Below are 16,637 nucleotides of genomic sequence, written 5' to 3' on the forward strand. Positions count from 1 at the left end.
TAATTATTATTTTTTGTTTTACGTGGATTGATTAACCTAACTGCAGGCAGTTGCCAACACGCCCAACGTCCGCAGCAACCAATTCATGAACCCACACGTGAACGAGCATAACCCGTTTCGTGCCCAAGGTTTGTAGGGTCATCATGGACAAGTTGGGTTTCTTTGTCAATGTGTTGCCCCACCAGCAACACCGCCGAAGTACCGACCCTTTCTTATGCTAAAAGCTCGAACAGATTCTCTGATGAAAAGAGGCAAAGAGCTGTCATGTAGGTAGTAACACGATTAACATATGGTTTCAGAGTTCAGAACCATCAGATTTACGCAAATCCGCGGCAGTACCGTTCAAATCAAAACCAACAACAGAACAAGACAGGTAACGCATATACTCGCGTGCACCTGGGGGAGTAAGCTACTGGGTGCGAGAGGCGAATGCAATGTACGTACCACCAACCACCATTAGTCGAGACTCGAGAGGGAGCCAGGCTTTGTCTTCAAGCTGGGAAGAGCGTCGTGGGCTTGTGGTGCGCCGTCGTGGTGCGAGGCCGCAAGGGGTTAGCTGTCGCGACAAAGGCCGGCTGTACCAGGCACAGCGTGCCAATGAGAAGAGCCGGAGTAGTAGCAGCGTACGTTGTAGTACGTCAGTACAGTACGTGAAAACCAGCCCGATCGACGCGCGCCACCTTGCGACGCCTAGTACAGTACGGTGATGGTGAGGATAAGAATTAATCTAATATTTTTATTGTGTCATAAATCTATGTTTTAAAGGGTTCGATCCATGTCATGCTTATTTGGTAGGTACGTTATCCATAGATAATTAAACAGGGAACCACGAAGATACACGTGTGAGTTTTACGTATAAAAATAGATCAGAATTTATACGAGTTTTCTCTTCAACGTAATATATACCATCCTACTAGATTATAGTTAAATTTAATTAAAAAAATTAGTGTGTACACAGGTTTAAAAGTTTTAGATCCGGGTTTATATATTCTAAATAGGCATAAAAAACAGGTAAAAATATGTAAACGGGTGGAAGGATCAATATTGTAGGTTCTTAGGGTTAGAACTAACTAGATGGATACCTCGGTCGTTGTTGCGGAAGAATCGAGTGATAGTACGGTAGATATGATTTTTTAAAAAAATTCTTACCTACTATACAATTTTTTTCATATGTTTATATATTTTTGTGCCTTTATCAATTATCCATAGATTATAAATGATTGGGTTGTATGATGTGTCTTCTTGGAGAAGAGATATAATTTATACTATTGATGAATCATTCAAAGGTTAAAAACAATTGAGACGATGTGAAGAGATTCTATTTACATCCTTAATATATCATCCTAAGGCTAAAAACAATTGAGATGACGTGGCTTAATATACATCCTTATATATTATCCTAAGGCTAAAAAACAATTAAGGTGGTGTGGCGACACGAGAGAAGAGAGAATGACATTAACTCTTTAGAAAGTAAAGGATTGGTCATTTAAATTTTGAGGACATAATTTCATATCTATTATAACATAATATGGATAGATTTAAGTGGATAAATGGGTTAAACCTAACCATTATCACTTAAAGCTTATATGTGTCAGCATCGGTTTTTCGTTCATGTCCATACTTATAAGTTATTTTTGAAATTTTAATCTTAAAAATTTTATAGCCATTGAGTTATATATAAAAATATCATTAATAAATTATATTTCATTTACAAATATATCGTTTGTTTTTTTAAAAAAAACTAGTGTTAAACATTAACCCCACGGTCCGGGGAGACGCTTCGGCCGCCGCCCGCCGTCCCTCTCCCATGATTCGAGCCACGCAGCACATGGTGATGTGCGCCGGCGCCTCTGCTGCTCGATCTCTGCAGGGCGGCAGCTGGATGCCATGGCGATGCAGGCGGAAAACCGCACAGGCGGAGGCAGGCGCACATGATGAAGGGAGGGAAGGAGGGGAGGTGATGGCGTGCCGGCATCTCCGCCCACGCGCGCGCGCGCGCGGCGCGGCTGAAACAACGGTAACTGGCAGCGGGCTGGCGTTTCGCGACACGTGAGTACGTGACCGTGACGGCGAGCTCCGCGACGCGCGTATGTGGGGGGTGGTGAGCTGGCGCCGGGCGCCCGGCCCACGTTCCGCGCTCGGTCGCGATCCCCTCCCGTTGGGTCGCCTTTTCATCGTGGGCTTTGCGTGCTGCAAAGCGCAAACATGGCCATACCCGTTGGGCAGAGGTCCGCCCAGGATCTCACGGAAAGAGAGCAAGAGCATACCAGCATATGCCATGACCTTTTTAGCTAGCGAGACTTTTAATTTTCACCGTGTACTGTTCTTTTACAACCCAGTGCTATGGTTGCTACAGTACCAGTGAACTACTTGCGCGTTGCTTTTGCCTTTTTGCACAGGATACCATAGAAGAGAAGACCGGAGTGCGAGCACCGTGCAGTGTGGCAGGTGCGGATCAGCAGGTAATGCGAACTGTCGCACACTCGCACCCGACTGTGGAGGAAGCGAGGACTACCAAAATGCTCGGACGATGCCAAGCAAAATCGCATGGCGCACCGGCTGCGGCACAACTACACCGCGCCGGTGCCCACTTGTGTTGAGGTTGGAGAGAGGGATCTACACTCTAAAGTGCCACTCTACAACGTCGAGATGGCAAGGGTATGCTGTTTTTTTTTTCAGCTTTATCACTGGATTATTTCCTGGTTTTTTCGCATATTTTCCGAGTTCCTAAATGCTGTATCTTTTTTTAAAAAATATATATAACTTTATAGTCTCATATTTCTAAAATAAAATTTTAACTTTAGGGTAACTAATCTCATTATTTATATCATAAAATAATTATATAAAAAAGATAATGCTTTAACTTTTACCTTTGGTATTAGAAAAGACACACAGCCGAACCGCAAGAGAGGAACATAGTGCGCATAATTTTTTTTTATTTTTAGACTTTTTAATAAATAATTTTATCATTGGACTTTCGGGGAAAATATATTTACCGTATAAACCTTTTGACCACTAACATTGACGTGACAAAACAACGCTGTCACCCGGAGTTTCTGATGTAGCAGGCTTGTCACGCCATTGTCAGTGACGTGACGTTATTGTCTTGTCACTTCACTGACACTTGGATGGTAAGACTGTCACGTCAACCAGGCTACGTGGCAATGTTGTTGTCTTGTCACGCTAGTAATATTGGCGTGACCAAAATATTTATATGGTGTAAATATTTTTTACCTTAGGTTTAGTAATAAAAGTATTTATTAAAAATGTTTTAAAAATAAAATAAAAATTCCATAGCGAACCGGCCGCGTCACAAGCACGGAACTACACCGCTACATGGCGTCGCTGTCGCTTGGGCTGAGGGTGCATGGAACACCCTCGGCCCTCGCCATGGGCTCATGGCCTTTTCGCCTCTTACAGTGGTGAAGTGAGGTCGTTGGACGTTGGACTGCAAGAAGCCCATATCGATTATGTGGATGGATGAACGCAACGTCGCGGCCTGCATACACTCTTGGGCTGCAGGACGAGGAAGAGAAGACGTATGGGGGCCCTAGCATGTATTGTATTGAGTTGGGGAAATTGTCTAGAACTTATTGCTGCGGCAGGTTAAAGAAAGAAGTATGGAACATATTGCTGCAGCAGGTTGAAGAAAGAAGACTGTATCTTAGAGTTGTTAGAACAAGGGTAGATTTTTCTTAGGGGGCCAACTGGCTGTGTGCTTATAGGGTTGTCGTCGAGTGAAAAGAAGGGCACTACGAGCTAAAACGAGGACGCTACTTTTTCCATGCCAACTAAAAATTGGGTCCGTCTATTGACCAGATGACTGGAAAATTTACCTATCTCACTCGATTCCTGTGCATTTTGGAATCTCCATCCAACAACCCAAACCTAATAGCATGCATATATCTTAAATCAAATCCGAAGAACAGAAGAATCAACTGACACATTGAAAATTTTCAGGCAACTGCGTAACAGAAAAGGCGCTAAAAATTGGCACATATAGCTTTTTCCAGCTTCCTATGGTCGCGTGCAGCCAACCGAACCCAGTGGAGCGGCCGATGACGCAGGCCATCCTACAGATCCTGACGGGCGCCGCTCTGCCACCCGACGTGCCGCTGTTGAAGCCGGCGTTCATGTGGCCCGCGATGCCCGTCGCGCTCGAGGACGAGGACGACTACGACGATCACGAGACGACGACGTCGCGCAGCGGCATGTTGCTGACTGATCGTGCAAAGCATGTGACTTCGCCCTGTTTAGTTCTCTAGAGATCAAAACAAAATGCAGGGGAATCGTTGTTTCTTAGAGTTTAATATGTATACACTAGACAGTTATCTGTGTTCCTCGAGTTAATTAACATATAATAGGAACCCTTTTGACTCAAGGAAAACTTGTGATTTCTATTTTCTAGTAGCTGACTCCATCGCCAATTCGCCATGCACATTTTCTTCCGTGCAAGTTGCATATATCGTTCAGTGTGGCATCGTGCCGCCGTCCACCAGTTCCACGGTCCCGATTGACCAGGCCTTCGCCCGCACGCGAGGCGTCGACTCGTCCCGGCGGCTCACACCGGTGCCACGTCGCGATCTTTGCACACCTGGAACTTCAGGTAGTGTGACGACGACGAGGAGGAGGTCAGCAACATGCCGCTGCGCGACGTCGTCGTCTCGTCACCGTCGTAGTCGCCGTCGTCCTCGAGCGCGACGGGCATCAGGGGCCACATGAACGCCGGCTGAGACGGCGGCACGTCGGGCGGCGGGGCGGCGCCCGTCAGGATCTGCAGGATGGCCCGCGTCCTCGGCCGCTCCCCGGGGTTCGGGTGGCTGCACGCGAGGCCCAGTAGCAGGAGACGCTCGGCCTCGCCCTCGTCGAACTCGCCGGCGAGCCTCTCGTCGACGGCCTCGAGGATGCGGTCGCCGCCCGCCGCGCCGTGGAGCTTCCACACCCACTCCATCAGGCCGCTGCACCCATCACCGCCGAGGTTGCTGCAGGAGATGCGGCGGCCGCAGACGATCTCCAGGATGACGGCGCCGAAGCCGTACACGTCCGACTCCCGCGTCGCGCGGCCGGTGTGGAAGCACTCGGGCGCGATGTAGCCCAGCGTCCCCGTGACGCCGGCCATGTCGGTGTAGGAGGTCTTGTCCGACTCGAGCGCGCGGGCGAGGCCGAAGTCGCCGAGCCGCGCGTTGAAGGCGGAGTCGAGCATGATGTTGGACGGCTTGATGTCACGGTGGATCACCATCTGGTCGTACTCGTGGTGGAGGTAGTTGAGCGCCGACGCGACGCCGGCGACGACGTTGAAGCGCTGGCTCCAGTTCAGCACCGCCGCCTCCGGGCCGCCGAAGATGTGCCTGTCCAGGCTGCCGTTCGGCATGTAGTCGTACACCAGCAGCAACCTGCCATTTTGGCGGCACCAACCTGCAGACATGCGCGCCGTCCAGAATGCATTTAAAAACTGGCTTGCTTACTGGATTTCGTATCATTTCCAGACGTGAAAAACGAAGGGTGAATCGTGTCAGTTTGGGGATGATACAGTAATTCAAGTCAAATATTACGTCCACGCATTTTTCTTATGCTTATATTTATAAGTCAATTTAATTTTTTAATCTTACATCTATTGATTTTGGAGTTTTTTAAATTTAGTTTATTTTTCAGTCTTGACTTTTAGGTTGCTAAGAATACATATATCAAATTTTTATTATTTATAAAATATTTTTTATTTGTAAATATATTATTTTGCTTTTTTATATTACAAAAACCGAACGATGACCTCTTGGTGTCTGCTCAAACTATGAACAGGCAACCGCAGCTCACGTGTAAAAAAAGTTTTTTTTATCATTCATAAGAAATACTTCTATCCAGAGGTAACAAAAATTTTAGTGCAAAATTATAATACCTTAAAATACATTGTAACTCAAGATACATTGTAACTTAAGGTATCAAACTTTTATATTGGAAAATATGATACTCCAAATATTTTTTTAAGTATGATAAAAAAAACTCGTTGAAAAACAAAAAAAAGATGTGTACGTGCACCGCCCGTACCGTTCCAACTAACGGATGCTATTATTTTTGGAGCACAATGCAGGCAAGAGACCACGTGGTGAAATGTTGTACTATGGGTCGTGTTCTTTTTACTATAAAAATGAAGATAAAGATTTTTTAACTTGTATGATACATATTTAATGACATAAATGATGAAACTAACTAAAACATTAAAACTATTTTAGAAATTTAAGATAATGAATATCTCTATAGAAACTTAAAAAATATATGTTATTTAATAGTTTAGTAAGCACGTGAAAAAACTGAAAAAAAATATCTGAAGAAACGAACGCAGCCATCAGATTGTCAACAAGCAATCCATGTGCATTTCTCGTTATGTAATCTGCCTGCAAAAACGTTCGGTGGAAAAGTGGAGCCAGACAGCCAGTCATGGACTGACTGACGGTTCAGTTTTGAACTTAGTGGCTGTTTGGACGTAAGACTTTTTTTTTTCCTAATGTGACATTAGAAGTATTAAATATAGATCGATAATAAAACTAATTATATAAATAAAGGCTATTTTATTAGACAAATTTTTTAAGCCTAATTAATCTACGATTAGTAAATATTTACTATAGCATCACATTCGCTAATCATAGACTAATTAGGCTCAATAGATTCGTCTCGCGAAATAATACAGAGTATGATATGAGTTTTATTAATAGTCTATATTTAATATCTAAATATTCGAGGCTAGACTTAAAAAAAAGTTGAAGCGAAATAAACGGGGTCATAGGCGCCAAGTGGCCCAGGCTGAAATATGGGTGTGCAAGCTTGTTAAAACATCTAATGTTTGCCGTGCCAACTTGTGTGTAATTATCTCAGAATATTATCTCCTACTCCAACATACCAGACAAACTATACCCAACTGATACTCTAACCACAGCTTCAGGAGCGTAAAATCTAAAATAATCAAGCTTCCTTCTCGGTCAACAAGAACGAAAAATGGTTGCTTACCGACGATCTTGACGAGATTGCGGTGACGGAGGCAGTGGATGATTCTGAGCTCGGCGAGGAAATCCTCCTTCCCCTTGGTGTTGGCGCCGGTGAACTGCTTCACGGCGACGTCCGTGCTCCGGCCATCGTCCCCGACCACGGTGGCGCGGTACACCACGCCGTACCCACCCTGTCCCAGCTTCGTCTTCTCGTCGAAGTTGTTGGTCCCTCTCCTCAGCTCCACGTAGTCGAACTCCTTCGGCAAACCTGGGATTTTCCTGAAATCAATGGCGTTGTGGAAAATGGAGCTCGGGTCGTCGCCGTTCTGTTTCCTCCTCTTCCGGACGTACAGCACCGCGAACAGCCCAAGCGCCACGGCGGCGCTGCACGCCACGGCGATGGCCACGCCGAGCTTCCAGCCGGGCGGGGACGCGTTCTTGGTGGCGGCAGCGCTGCCGTCGTGGAGCATCTCGACGGTCATGTTCCACATGCGCACGCGGTTGAGCTGGTACGTGGCGGCGCCGGTGGACGCCGAGAAGCCGAAGTAAGCCGTCTTGCCGAGGAGGATGGTGGAGAGGTCCACCGACTCGTTCAGCACGGCGGCGGAGGGCTTCGTCTCGTTCTTGGCAATGTACACGGCCACCCGCCGCGACGTGCCATTGTACTGAACCCAGACAAAGCAGATGCCGTCGTCGGTGGTGGTGTTGCTGGGCGCGAGCTGGATGCCGTAGGGGGCGAGGGGCGCGGCGGCGTCGGAGCGGACGCCGTTGATGTCGAGGCCGACGTGGTTGTCGTCGATGTCGTAGGGCTGCTTCACGGTGTCCAGCTCCACGGCCACGAACCCGTTGGTGGGGTTGCCGTCGGTGGAGGCGTTGGTGAGGCCGAGGAACCCGCCGTGGCTGCGGAGCGGCGGCTCGCCGTTGCTCGACGCGACGACGAACGCGAGCCCCTCACCTTTCACCGTCTTGTTCAGGTTAGAGCGGAAGAGGTTAGTCTTGAACACGGTGGAGAATGAGGCGACGTGCCTGCCGTCGGCGGCGGCCGTGGAGTTGGAGGCCCAGATGACGAACGGGGTGGTGAAGAAGACGCGGCCGACCTGGTTGACGAGGAAGATCTCCGGTCTGTTGCCGCTGTCCGGGGTGATCTGCAGCCCTTCCTGGGTGACGGTGGCGTTGCCGGAGAAGGTCAGGTTGGCGGCGAGGTCGAGCTGCACCAACGACTTGTCGAACTTGGGGAAGGAGAACGTGGTGAACTCCTTGCCGTCGACGGTGCTGGTGAAGCTGGTGGCCTGCGCAAGGGCAGAGGGGAGGAACAGGCAGACCAACGGGCACCACATTAGCAGCATCAGCATGATGGCTCGGCTACCCATGGCCGCGGTGGCGGCAGCAGCGGCGGCGTGGAAGAGCAGAGTTGGCGACGGAGCAGCAGAGAGAGAGAGAGAGAGAGAGAGAGAGAGAGAGAGAGAGAGAGAGAGAGGGTGGGAATTCGTGACACTTTCGGGACGAAAAATATACAGGAAGGATCCTCTGATCTGCACTGGTTCGCGTACCGTACCTCTTCTCCCCCGCGTTGCCACGCATCACTGTTTTTCTCCAAGTAGACCGACAGAAGTGAGGAAGCAAGCACACAGAGCCACTATGGCGGATCCACGTACTCCATCCGATTTTTTTTAACACTTAACTTTTTAATCCACGTTTATTTTCAATAGTCTATCTCAAACAAACCCGTAAGATGAAGCTGACATGGACGAAAAATATAAAAGGACAGCTTGACGTGCACCAGACTACCAGAGTACAGAAGCCTTGACCATCACCTGGGGATGAAGTAAGAAGGCCCACCCGGGAGCTTGGTCAGCGTGGATGTGGATTTTGACGAAGACATTTTGGGAAAGATGGCGTTGCAGAAGCATGCTGCGAGCACAAGGGCAATCGGTGATCATGGCTAATGTTAACACATTCCGACTTGAAGAGATCAAGCCACCACTGGTACTCAGACTACCAGTAGGGAATATTAGAGCTTCACATCAAGGATACAAGCAAAAGAAAGTAAGAAACCAATTACAAACAAAAGAAACACATTTAAACACCAGAAATCCTGTACTCCCCTGCACTATTAACGAAGGAAATGAAAAGCTCCCAGATCAAAAACAAACGGGGAGCATGTTCATGGACATTATTTACACCTTTCGTCCCAACTTGTGATGCAAATCGTCACGTTGTCGACCAGCTCCACGGGTTTACGTGCCAAATCGGACCGATCGCACGTGGGCCGTAGACTCGTCTCCAGCTCGATCGCCCGCCGGCTCACATCGTCGCGGCGACCCTGTCCGCCAACTCGTGCTCCTTGCTGACCTGGTAGTTCTGGGTCCACCCCGACGAGGACACGTAGTACGACGACGAGGAGTTCATCACCGTGCTGCTGCGCGACGTCTCGCCGTCGTCGTCGCCGTCGCGCGCGACGGGCATCGCGGGCCACATGAACGCCGGCTTCGACGGCGGCACGTCCGGCGGCGGGGCGGCGCCCGTCAGGATCTGCAGGATGGCCTGCGTCCTCGGCCGCTCCCCGGGGTTCGGGTGGCTGCACGCGAGGCCCAGCAGCAGGAGACGCTCGGCCTCGGCCTCGTCGAACTCGCCGGCGAGCCTCTGGTCGACGGCCTCGAGGATGCGCCCGCCGCCAGCCGCGCCGTGGAGCCTCCACACGCCCTCCAGCAGCTGGCTGCACCCTGCCGGGTTGCTGCAGGAGATGCGGCGGCCGCAGACGATCTCCAGGATGACGGCGCCGAAGCCGAACACGTCCGACTCCCGCGTCGCGCGGCCGGTGTGGAAGCACTCCGGCGCGATGTAGCCCAGCGTCCCCGGGACGCCGATGATGTCGGTGTAGGATGTCTTGTCGGACTCGAGCGCGCGGGCGAGGCCGAAGTCGCCGAGCCGCGCGTTGAAGGCGGAGTCGAGCATGATGTTGGACGGCTTGATGTCCCGGTGGATCACCATTTGATCGTATTCGTGGTGGAGGTAGTTCAGCGCCGACGCGACGCCACCGACAACGTTGTAACGCTGCTTCCAGTTAAGCACCTCCGACTCCGGTCCGCCGAAGATGTGCTTGTCCAGGCTGCCGTTCGGCATGTAGTCGTACACCAGCAACAAGACGCCATTTTCGTGGCACCAACCTGCAGACCATAGGCCGTACAAGATATTTACGCCTTTAGAGCAGGTACAACAGTAACAGCAGACTATAAGTCAACTATAAATATATTTTAAAGAAATAAAGAAAAAAAGAAAAGTAGTGAACTACATATTTATAACCAGCTGTAGCATGGACTCCAAAAAGTAGTGTTTGTATGATACGTGGAACCATATATTAATGTTTTATAGGCAATTATTGTTTAAATTGACTATTAGATTGACTATAGATGATTTAGAGCTATTAGTTGACTATACTATTGAACTTGCTCTAAGAGAATTTAGTATCATTTTGAAACGTGGAAAACGAAGAAGGAATCAGATTATTTTTGTCAACAGCCCAATTATTTAAGTCACAGATGATTGGCTGTTAGTGTTTCCAAGGTATACAACAACCAAATATTTTTGTCCCAACAACAATGCAAGCAATACAAAACGAGGTCAAACCTTTGCCCTGATCCAACCTGTATTGCCCATGATCCAATCTGCTCGCAAATCCCCAATCATATAATACTTAAGTAAAGACGTTTGGTAATAGGTATGAACTGGTCATGCCTTAATGTTGATTTTAAGCGCCAAGTTGCCATGTGATGTGGTGAGCTGCTAATTACAATATCTGATGTAATTATCTCAGATTTCATCTGCTACTTTTCTTGAGATAAAGGTGTGTAGTTTTCATCTGATTGTATGAAAAAAATCCGTACTGTTGTCAAATCATAGACGGCTACAGAAATTCCCCACGGCTCAAAAGATTTCATTTTCACGTAACCGTGCGGAGAAAATTGTTGCTGATAATGTAATAAGTTAAGAATTGGCATATGCAGATAACATTCACGCGGTCTTATCACAAGTACATAACTTCCACGAGTACAAAGTCTAAGTCTTTTGTATATGAAAAGTCTAACATCAGCTAAGAAAGTATTTTTGTATCAAATTATAAGATAATCTAGCGATTCTGGTTAGCATTGATTAAAGTAATGTTCTTGAAATGAAATATTTCACGACAAAATCAGCAGTTCATTAGGCCGGCATCGATGTCCTACTCAGCTATTCTCTCTCAATCACTAAATCGCAAAAGGTATAATGCACCGAACACAAACTTAAACAATATCCAGCTAAGATCTGAATTTGAAGAGAAGCAGTGCTTACCGACGAGCTTGACGAGATTACGGTGCCGGAGGCGATTGATGATGCTGAGCTCGGCAAGGAAGTCCTCCTGTCCCTTGGTGTTGGCACCAGAGAACTGCTTCACGGCGACCTCCATGCTCTGGCCGTTCTCCCCGACAACGGTGGCGCGGTAAACCACGCCGTATCCGCCCTGCCCCAGCTTCATCTTCTCGTCGAAGTTGTTGGTTCCTCTCCTCAGTTCCTTGAAATCGAACTCTTTCGGAACACCCGGGATGCTCCTGAAATCAATGGTGTTGTTGAACACGGAGCTCGGGTCATCCCCGATCCTCTTCTTCTTCTTCTTCCAGATGTACAGCGCGACGAACAACCCGGTCGCCACGACGGCGGCGCACGGCACGCCGACGGCCACCCCTAACTTCCACCCAGACAGGGCTGCCTTCTTGGTGGCGCCCTCGTCAGGGAGCATCTCGACGGTCATGTTCCACATCAGCACGCAGTTGAGCTGGTACGTCTCGCCGGTGGACGCCGAGAAGCCGAAGTAGGCCTTCTTGCCCAGGAGGACGGAGGAGAGGTCCAGCGACGTGTTGAGGACGGCGGTAGAGGGCTTGCTGTCGTTCTTGGCCATGTACACCCACACGTACCGCGACGTGCCATTGTAGTCGACCCAGACAAAGTAGCTGCCGTCGTCAATGGTGGTGTTACTGGGCGCGAGCTGGATGCCGAAAGGGGTGAGGGAGGCGGCGGCGGCGGAGTTGACTCCGTTGATGTTGACGCCGACGTGGTTGTCGTCGATGTCGTAGGGCTGCTTCACGCTGTCCAGCTCCACGGCCGCGAACCCGTTGGTGGCGTTGCCGTTGGTGGAGGCGTTGGTGAGGCCAAGGTACCCGCCGTTGCTGCCGGGCGGCGGCTCGATGGGGTTGCTCGACGCGATGACGAACGCCAGCCCCTCTCCTTTCACGGTCTTGTTCGATCGGTAGAGGTTGGCCCTGAACACCGTGGAGAAGGAGGCGACGTAGTTGCCGTCGGCGGTGGAGTTGGACGAGTTGGAGGACCACATGACGAACGGCGTGGAGAAGAAGACGCGGCCGGCCTGGTTGACGAGGTAGTCCTGAGCATTGTTGCTGCTGTCCGGCGTGATTTGCAACGCGTTCTGGCTGATGGTGGAGTTGCTCGAGAAGGTCATGTTGGCGGCCTGCTTCGTCAGGTTCTTGTCGAACTTGGGGAAGGAGAAGGTGGTCGCCTCCTTGCCGTCGATGGTGCTGGTGAAGGTGGCGGCCTGCGCGCGGGCGGAGGGGAGGGGCAAGCAGACGGACGCGCACCACAGCAACAGCAGGTCGAGGGCGCGGCTGGCCATGGCGCCGCGGCGGCGAGGACCGGGAAGTTGCATACAGAAGAGCAGCGGAGTTGACAACGAAGCCGAGGAAAGGGAGGGAGTTGGTGAAGTAGCGAGGGGGTTGCGACTTGCGAGTTCGCGAGCCGCGACATATAAATGGAGGCAGACGGTTCGTTGCTTCCTTGCTTGCGCTATTCTATCGCCCCCACATCTGGTTCTCTGCTTGCAAGAACTCTGTGACCTTTCCTACTGATGCAACTAACCTGCAAGGCTGCAGTGCAAACAAGCTTACATAAAAAGAAAATGTGTTGTGTGTACATAAACTTTTCATACAAACACCTTGCACATCAACTAACAAATGTTATTTGAAAATTCTAGAAAATTGTGGATATATACTCTAAGGTATTACACCCATATACAAAGTCTCCATTCAAATTTATTATATTTTAGTTGTAACATAAAAGTGAAAGACCTGACATTTTAAAAGTATAAATCTATCAGAATTTTGTTTTTTTTTGTTTCTTTTATGTATAATTAATTTGAAGACGAGACTTTGTACATAAATGCAATGCTATTGCAAGTAAATGTACATTTTTTTCTACATTTTTTGCTGTTTGTTAGTATGCACGGAAAGCTTATGTGCGCACAATAGGTTCCCTGCATCAAGAAGTCCATAATGTGCACTATTCTGCTTACCTCTTGTACACGGTCACAGACGAAGTGCCCGTGAAACAGAGGAAACTGTTTTATGTTATTCAAATAGTTATAAAAAATATGAAAACATTTATGAAGATAGATTAATATGTGATATATCATCACACAAACATGTAAGTTAAAATATGATTTCTACAATCCATAGCAAAAATAACAAATATATGATTGTGAATATGTGTCTACTATTTACAGTTTAATTTGTTATTTTTATATAAATAGTAGAAGTTATTTTAACTTGCATGTTTGTATAGTAATATATCACATAATAACCTATTTTCATAATTTTTGATAACTATCTAGATAGCATGCAATAGACGAGAAACCGATAAGGGAATGTCCCCTCGAGAGTTTAGAGTCCACGCTCCGTGAAACAGAGACAGTGACTCCATCCGAAACAAAATTAGCAGGCTGGCTTGTTACTCAGCATGCCCCTGTACTTCAGTTTGTCAATCGGAGATGGAATAAGTAAACTCAGAGAAATTTGGGAGCACGAAATTCAGATGTCCCAACCACAATTAATCAGTTTCTCCCAGACGAAAGAAACAACATACCTTTTGAAAAGAACAATACTAGTTCTGTTGGTGCTCCCAAAAAAACAGAGAAAAGAAAGTACAAGCATAAGCAAATATACAGAAAGCACAAGCTAAGACAAGAAAAAAAAAGGTGATTACCTGCAGGCCAATGGCTGTTGTCTCCACATTAAAAAATTGGCATCCTGATAGGTTAGAACATGTGCCGGTGTGGCTCCAGTGATGTTTTTGTCTCTCTGCAGAAGGAGCGCGCTGAATCCCTCGTAATACCGATCCGCGGTCAATGGTCAATTTTCATTTGCGCCCTGCGTTGCGCCTTCCCCATCCATGGTCAAAGTCAAATTCTTGTGATCACCTCCCTATCTCTTTTTCAAATTTCAACTTGCAAACAGGATTTTGCCTGAGCAAGCAATGTATGCTCTGATCAATCTCTCCCATATGTTCTACTTTCTGGGTTATTATTATTTTTTTAAACGGAGCCAGCCTTGGGTTGGTGTTATATTGAAAGAAAGGAGTCAGCAATATTTACAAAGGCTAAGAGCCTTGGACAGAAACTGAAGTAGAGTGAGAAGGCAGAGCCTTGCCCGGCTCTCTGTTCCTGCGCCAGGCAAAAGAACCGGTAAAAAGAATAACTAACTGTTTATTCTCGCTACGTGTTTTCTGGTAGAGATTTTCTCAAGTCCAATAGAAAGTACCTTGTTGTATCGGTATCTCACGGTACCAAATTATTTCTAATGTTAGATCTAACAATGCTCATCCTACTCATCTAGATCGAATAGTGAAAACCTACATGCTGAAATACAAACTAACACGCGTGTGTTCTAGACTTGTACTAAGGCCGTGTTCGGTTTGCAATTTTTTTTTGCAAAAACATCACATCGAATATACGGCCACATATTTGAAATATTAAACGTAGACTAATTATAAAATAAATTACAGATTCTGCCAAGAAACTGCAAGACAAATCTTTTGAGACCAATTAATCCATCGTTAGCACATGTAGGTTACTATAGCACTTATGACTAATCACGTACTAATTAGGCATAAAAGATTTGTCTTAAGATTTTTCTAATAACTGTGTAATTAATTTTAATGTTCATGTATATTTAATGCTCCATTTAGGTGTCTAAAAATTCGATATGATGCTTTTAGAAAACTTTTTAGAAACTAAACTGGGCCTAATTCTATCACTGTCATGCACTGTACCATATGTACATCGTCATATGACTAGACCAAATGTAGTTTCTGAGTCCTGATGTGACCGGTTACCTGAAGAGTGTCTGCATTAGGAAAATTCCTTCGCATGGATCCTTCTGCGAAGCCTGCAGGACAAGCATTTTTTGGCGAGGTAGTAGCTCTCATCCAGGCCTGGACGTGCCCCTCACTGCTCGGGATTTTTAATATTTTGCCACTCTTCACCACATCCACTTAACCCCTCTCACAACTACAGTGAGAAGGAAGTGACAAAAAGATTTAGCACTCACTAGATAAAAGTGGCAAATAGTTAAATTTCCCTCACTGCTCTGGCTGGCAAATCCTGCGTCAGCAAACTACAATAAAAATTGCAAATCTGACGTAGATCATGACGGATGATTATCCATTTTTTCTAAGCTTCCAAGCCGTTTTCTAGTAGCAAGCATGCTAGGTTACTCTAGTAGCCATGTAAATATTTTTAATGATATAATCAAATATTAATGAAAAAAAGATGAAATAAGTTTTATAAAGATAAAATCTTATACACTGCTACCTAGATAACTTATGTCTTGTATACAAACTAGAAATAACAATATATAAAATCATACATTGAGATAGGGTGTTTTATACTAGTTTCAAACTTTTTACTTTTTAGATAACATGTCACTCTAGGTATGACCTAAAGCACTGCTATGAAGTATGTCCATTTTACTATCCACTCAACAGTTCAGAGCACACGCCTACGGGACGGCCAACTGCACAGGTACCAACACACCACAGCTCATGGGAGCGTCAACTGTATTAGCGCATGCATAGCTGTTATCTCTAAACAGTGCCATTCGATCCCTGGGAAGCACAGTTCGACCAATCAGCTGAACGAGTTCTTCTAGTAAGTGAAGCAAATGTTTAGTAGAGGTAAGTTCTAGTAAAGGGAGTGCAGACCATGGTACGAGATCATTAATACCAATATACCATAGCGCTGAATTTCAGGAGGTTTTTTCGTTCTCTAATACTAGTTTCTCTTCTTCTCGATTTAAATGGCAGGAGTACTGCCTCTCAATTAAGAAGAGTTGACTTGTTTATGTCCAAGGTACCACTTAAGAAATTACCTTGCTTCACCTGCTAGACAGCAAGAGCAATTTAAAAACCTGTCAACCATGCAATAACAATTCAACGACAGCTAGGACTGGCATCAGCTGTGGTTTAAATTTGTTTTCCTGTGTCTTTCGTCTTTACCTTTGTATAGATCGGCCCCTTTCCTTTTGTGTTTACATTAGTGACACACCTTTTAATTAATACCAGGAAGATTGGTAAGCAACATTAGCAACAATTGGAATTATTTGTTCATTAAAGTAAATAGCTGGAACAAATATGGAAAGCATGTAGAGGAAACTATATTTGTTAGTAACAAACCAGGGTACTAGAACAAATTGGATCAAGATATTAAACGATTGGAACCTAGGTGGTGGAGATATACGCTCCCTGCCGAGCTAAGATTAGTACTTTGGAACACCTGGTACAGTTTTGCTTGTACACTTTACTAATATCAGGAAGATTCATCAGTAACTCTATCAGAACATG

General features: G+C 46.7%; 2 protein-coding genes and 1 pseudogene across 2 annotated transcripts; all 3 read right to left on the minus strand.

Moving 5' to 3' along the window:
- Positions 1–4,286: 4,286 nt before the first annotated feature.
- On the minus strand, positions 4,287–8,361 carry LOC102708035 (probable L-type lectin-domain containing receptor kinase S.5). The gene is made up of 2 exons (XM_040521375.1): positions 7,000–8,361; positions 4,287–5,415 (listed from the first exon to the last, which is right to left on the minus strand). The coding sequence occupies exons 1-2, from the start codon at positions 8,345–8,347 to the stop codon at positions 4,562–4,564; spliced, it is 2,202 nt and encodes a 733-aa protein (XP_040377309.1). The 5' UTR covers positions 8,348–8,361; the 3' UTR covers positions 4,287–4,561.
- A 518-nt stretch (positions 8,362–8,879) lies between these two features.
- LOC102708313 (probable L-type lectin-domain containing receptor kinase S.5) lies at positions 8,880–12,732 on the minus strand. The gene is made up of 2 exons (XM_040520826.1): positions 11,307–12,732; positions 8,880–10,144 (listed from the first exon to the last, which is right to left on the minus strand). Exons 1-2 carry the CDS (start codon positions 12,670–12,672, stop codon positions 9,282–9,284), a joined length of 2,229 nt encoding a protein of 742 aa, XP_040376760.1. The 5' UTR covers positions 12,673–12,732; the 3' UTR covers positions 8,880–9,281.
- Positions 12,733–12,814: 82 nt separating this feature from the next.
- On the minus strand, positions 12,815–16,215 carry LOC102708593 (annotated as a pseudogene).
- Positions 16,216–16,637: the final 422 nt, after the last annotated feature.

The sequence above is a fragment of the Oryza brachyantha genome, chromosome 2 (genome assembly GCF_000231095.2).
Source record: "Oryza brachyantha chromosome 2, ObraRS2, whole genome shotgun sequence".
Taxonomy (NCBI): Eukaryota; Viridiplantae; Streptophyta; class Magnoliopsida; order Poales; family Poaceae; genus Oryza; species Oryza brachyantha.

Excerpts from the sequence above, each read along its gene's own strand:
- LOC102708313 (XM_040520826.1), bottom strand. The coding sequence starts at position 12,672 with ATGCAACTTCCCGGTCCTCGCCGCCGCGGCGCCATGGCCAGCCGCGCC. Across the intron at positions 10,145-11,306 it reads TAATCTCGTCAAGCTCGTCG|GTTGGTGCCACGAAAATGGC; the intron begins GTAAGCACTGCT and ends TATGGTCTGCAG.
- LOC102708035 (XM_040521375.1), bottom strand. The coding sequence starts at position 8,347 with ATGGGTAGCCGAGCCATCATGCTGATGCTGCTAATGTGGTGCCCGTTG. Across the intron at positions 5,416-6,999 it reads CAATCTCGTCAAGATCGTCG|GTTGGTGCCGCCAAAATGGC; the intron begins GTAAGCAACCAT and ends GCATGTCTGCAG.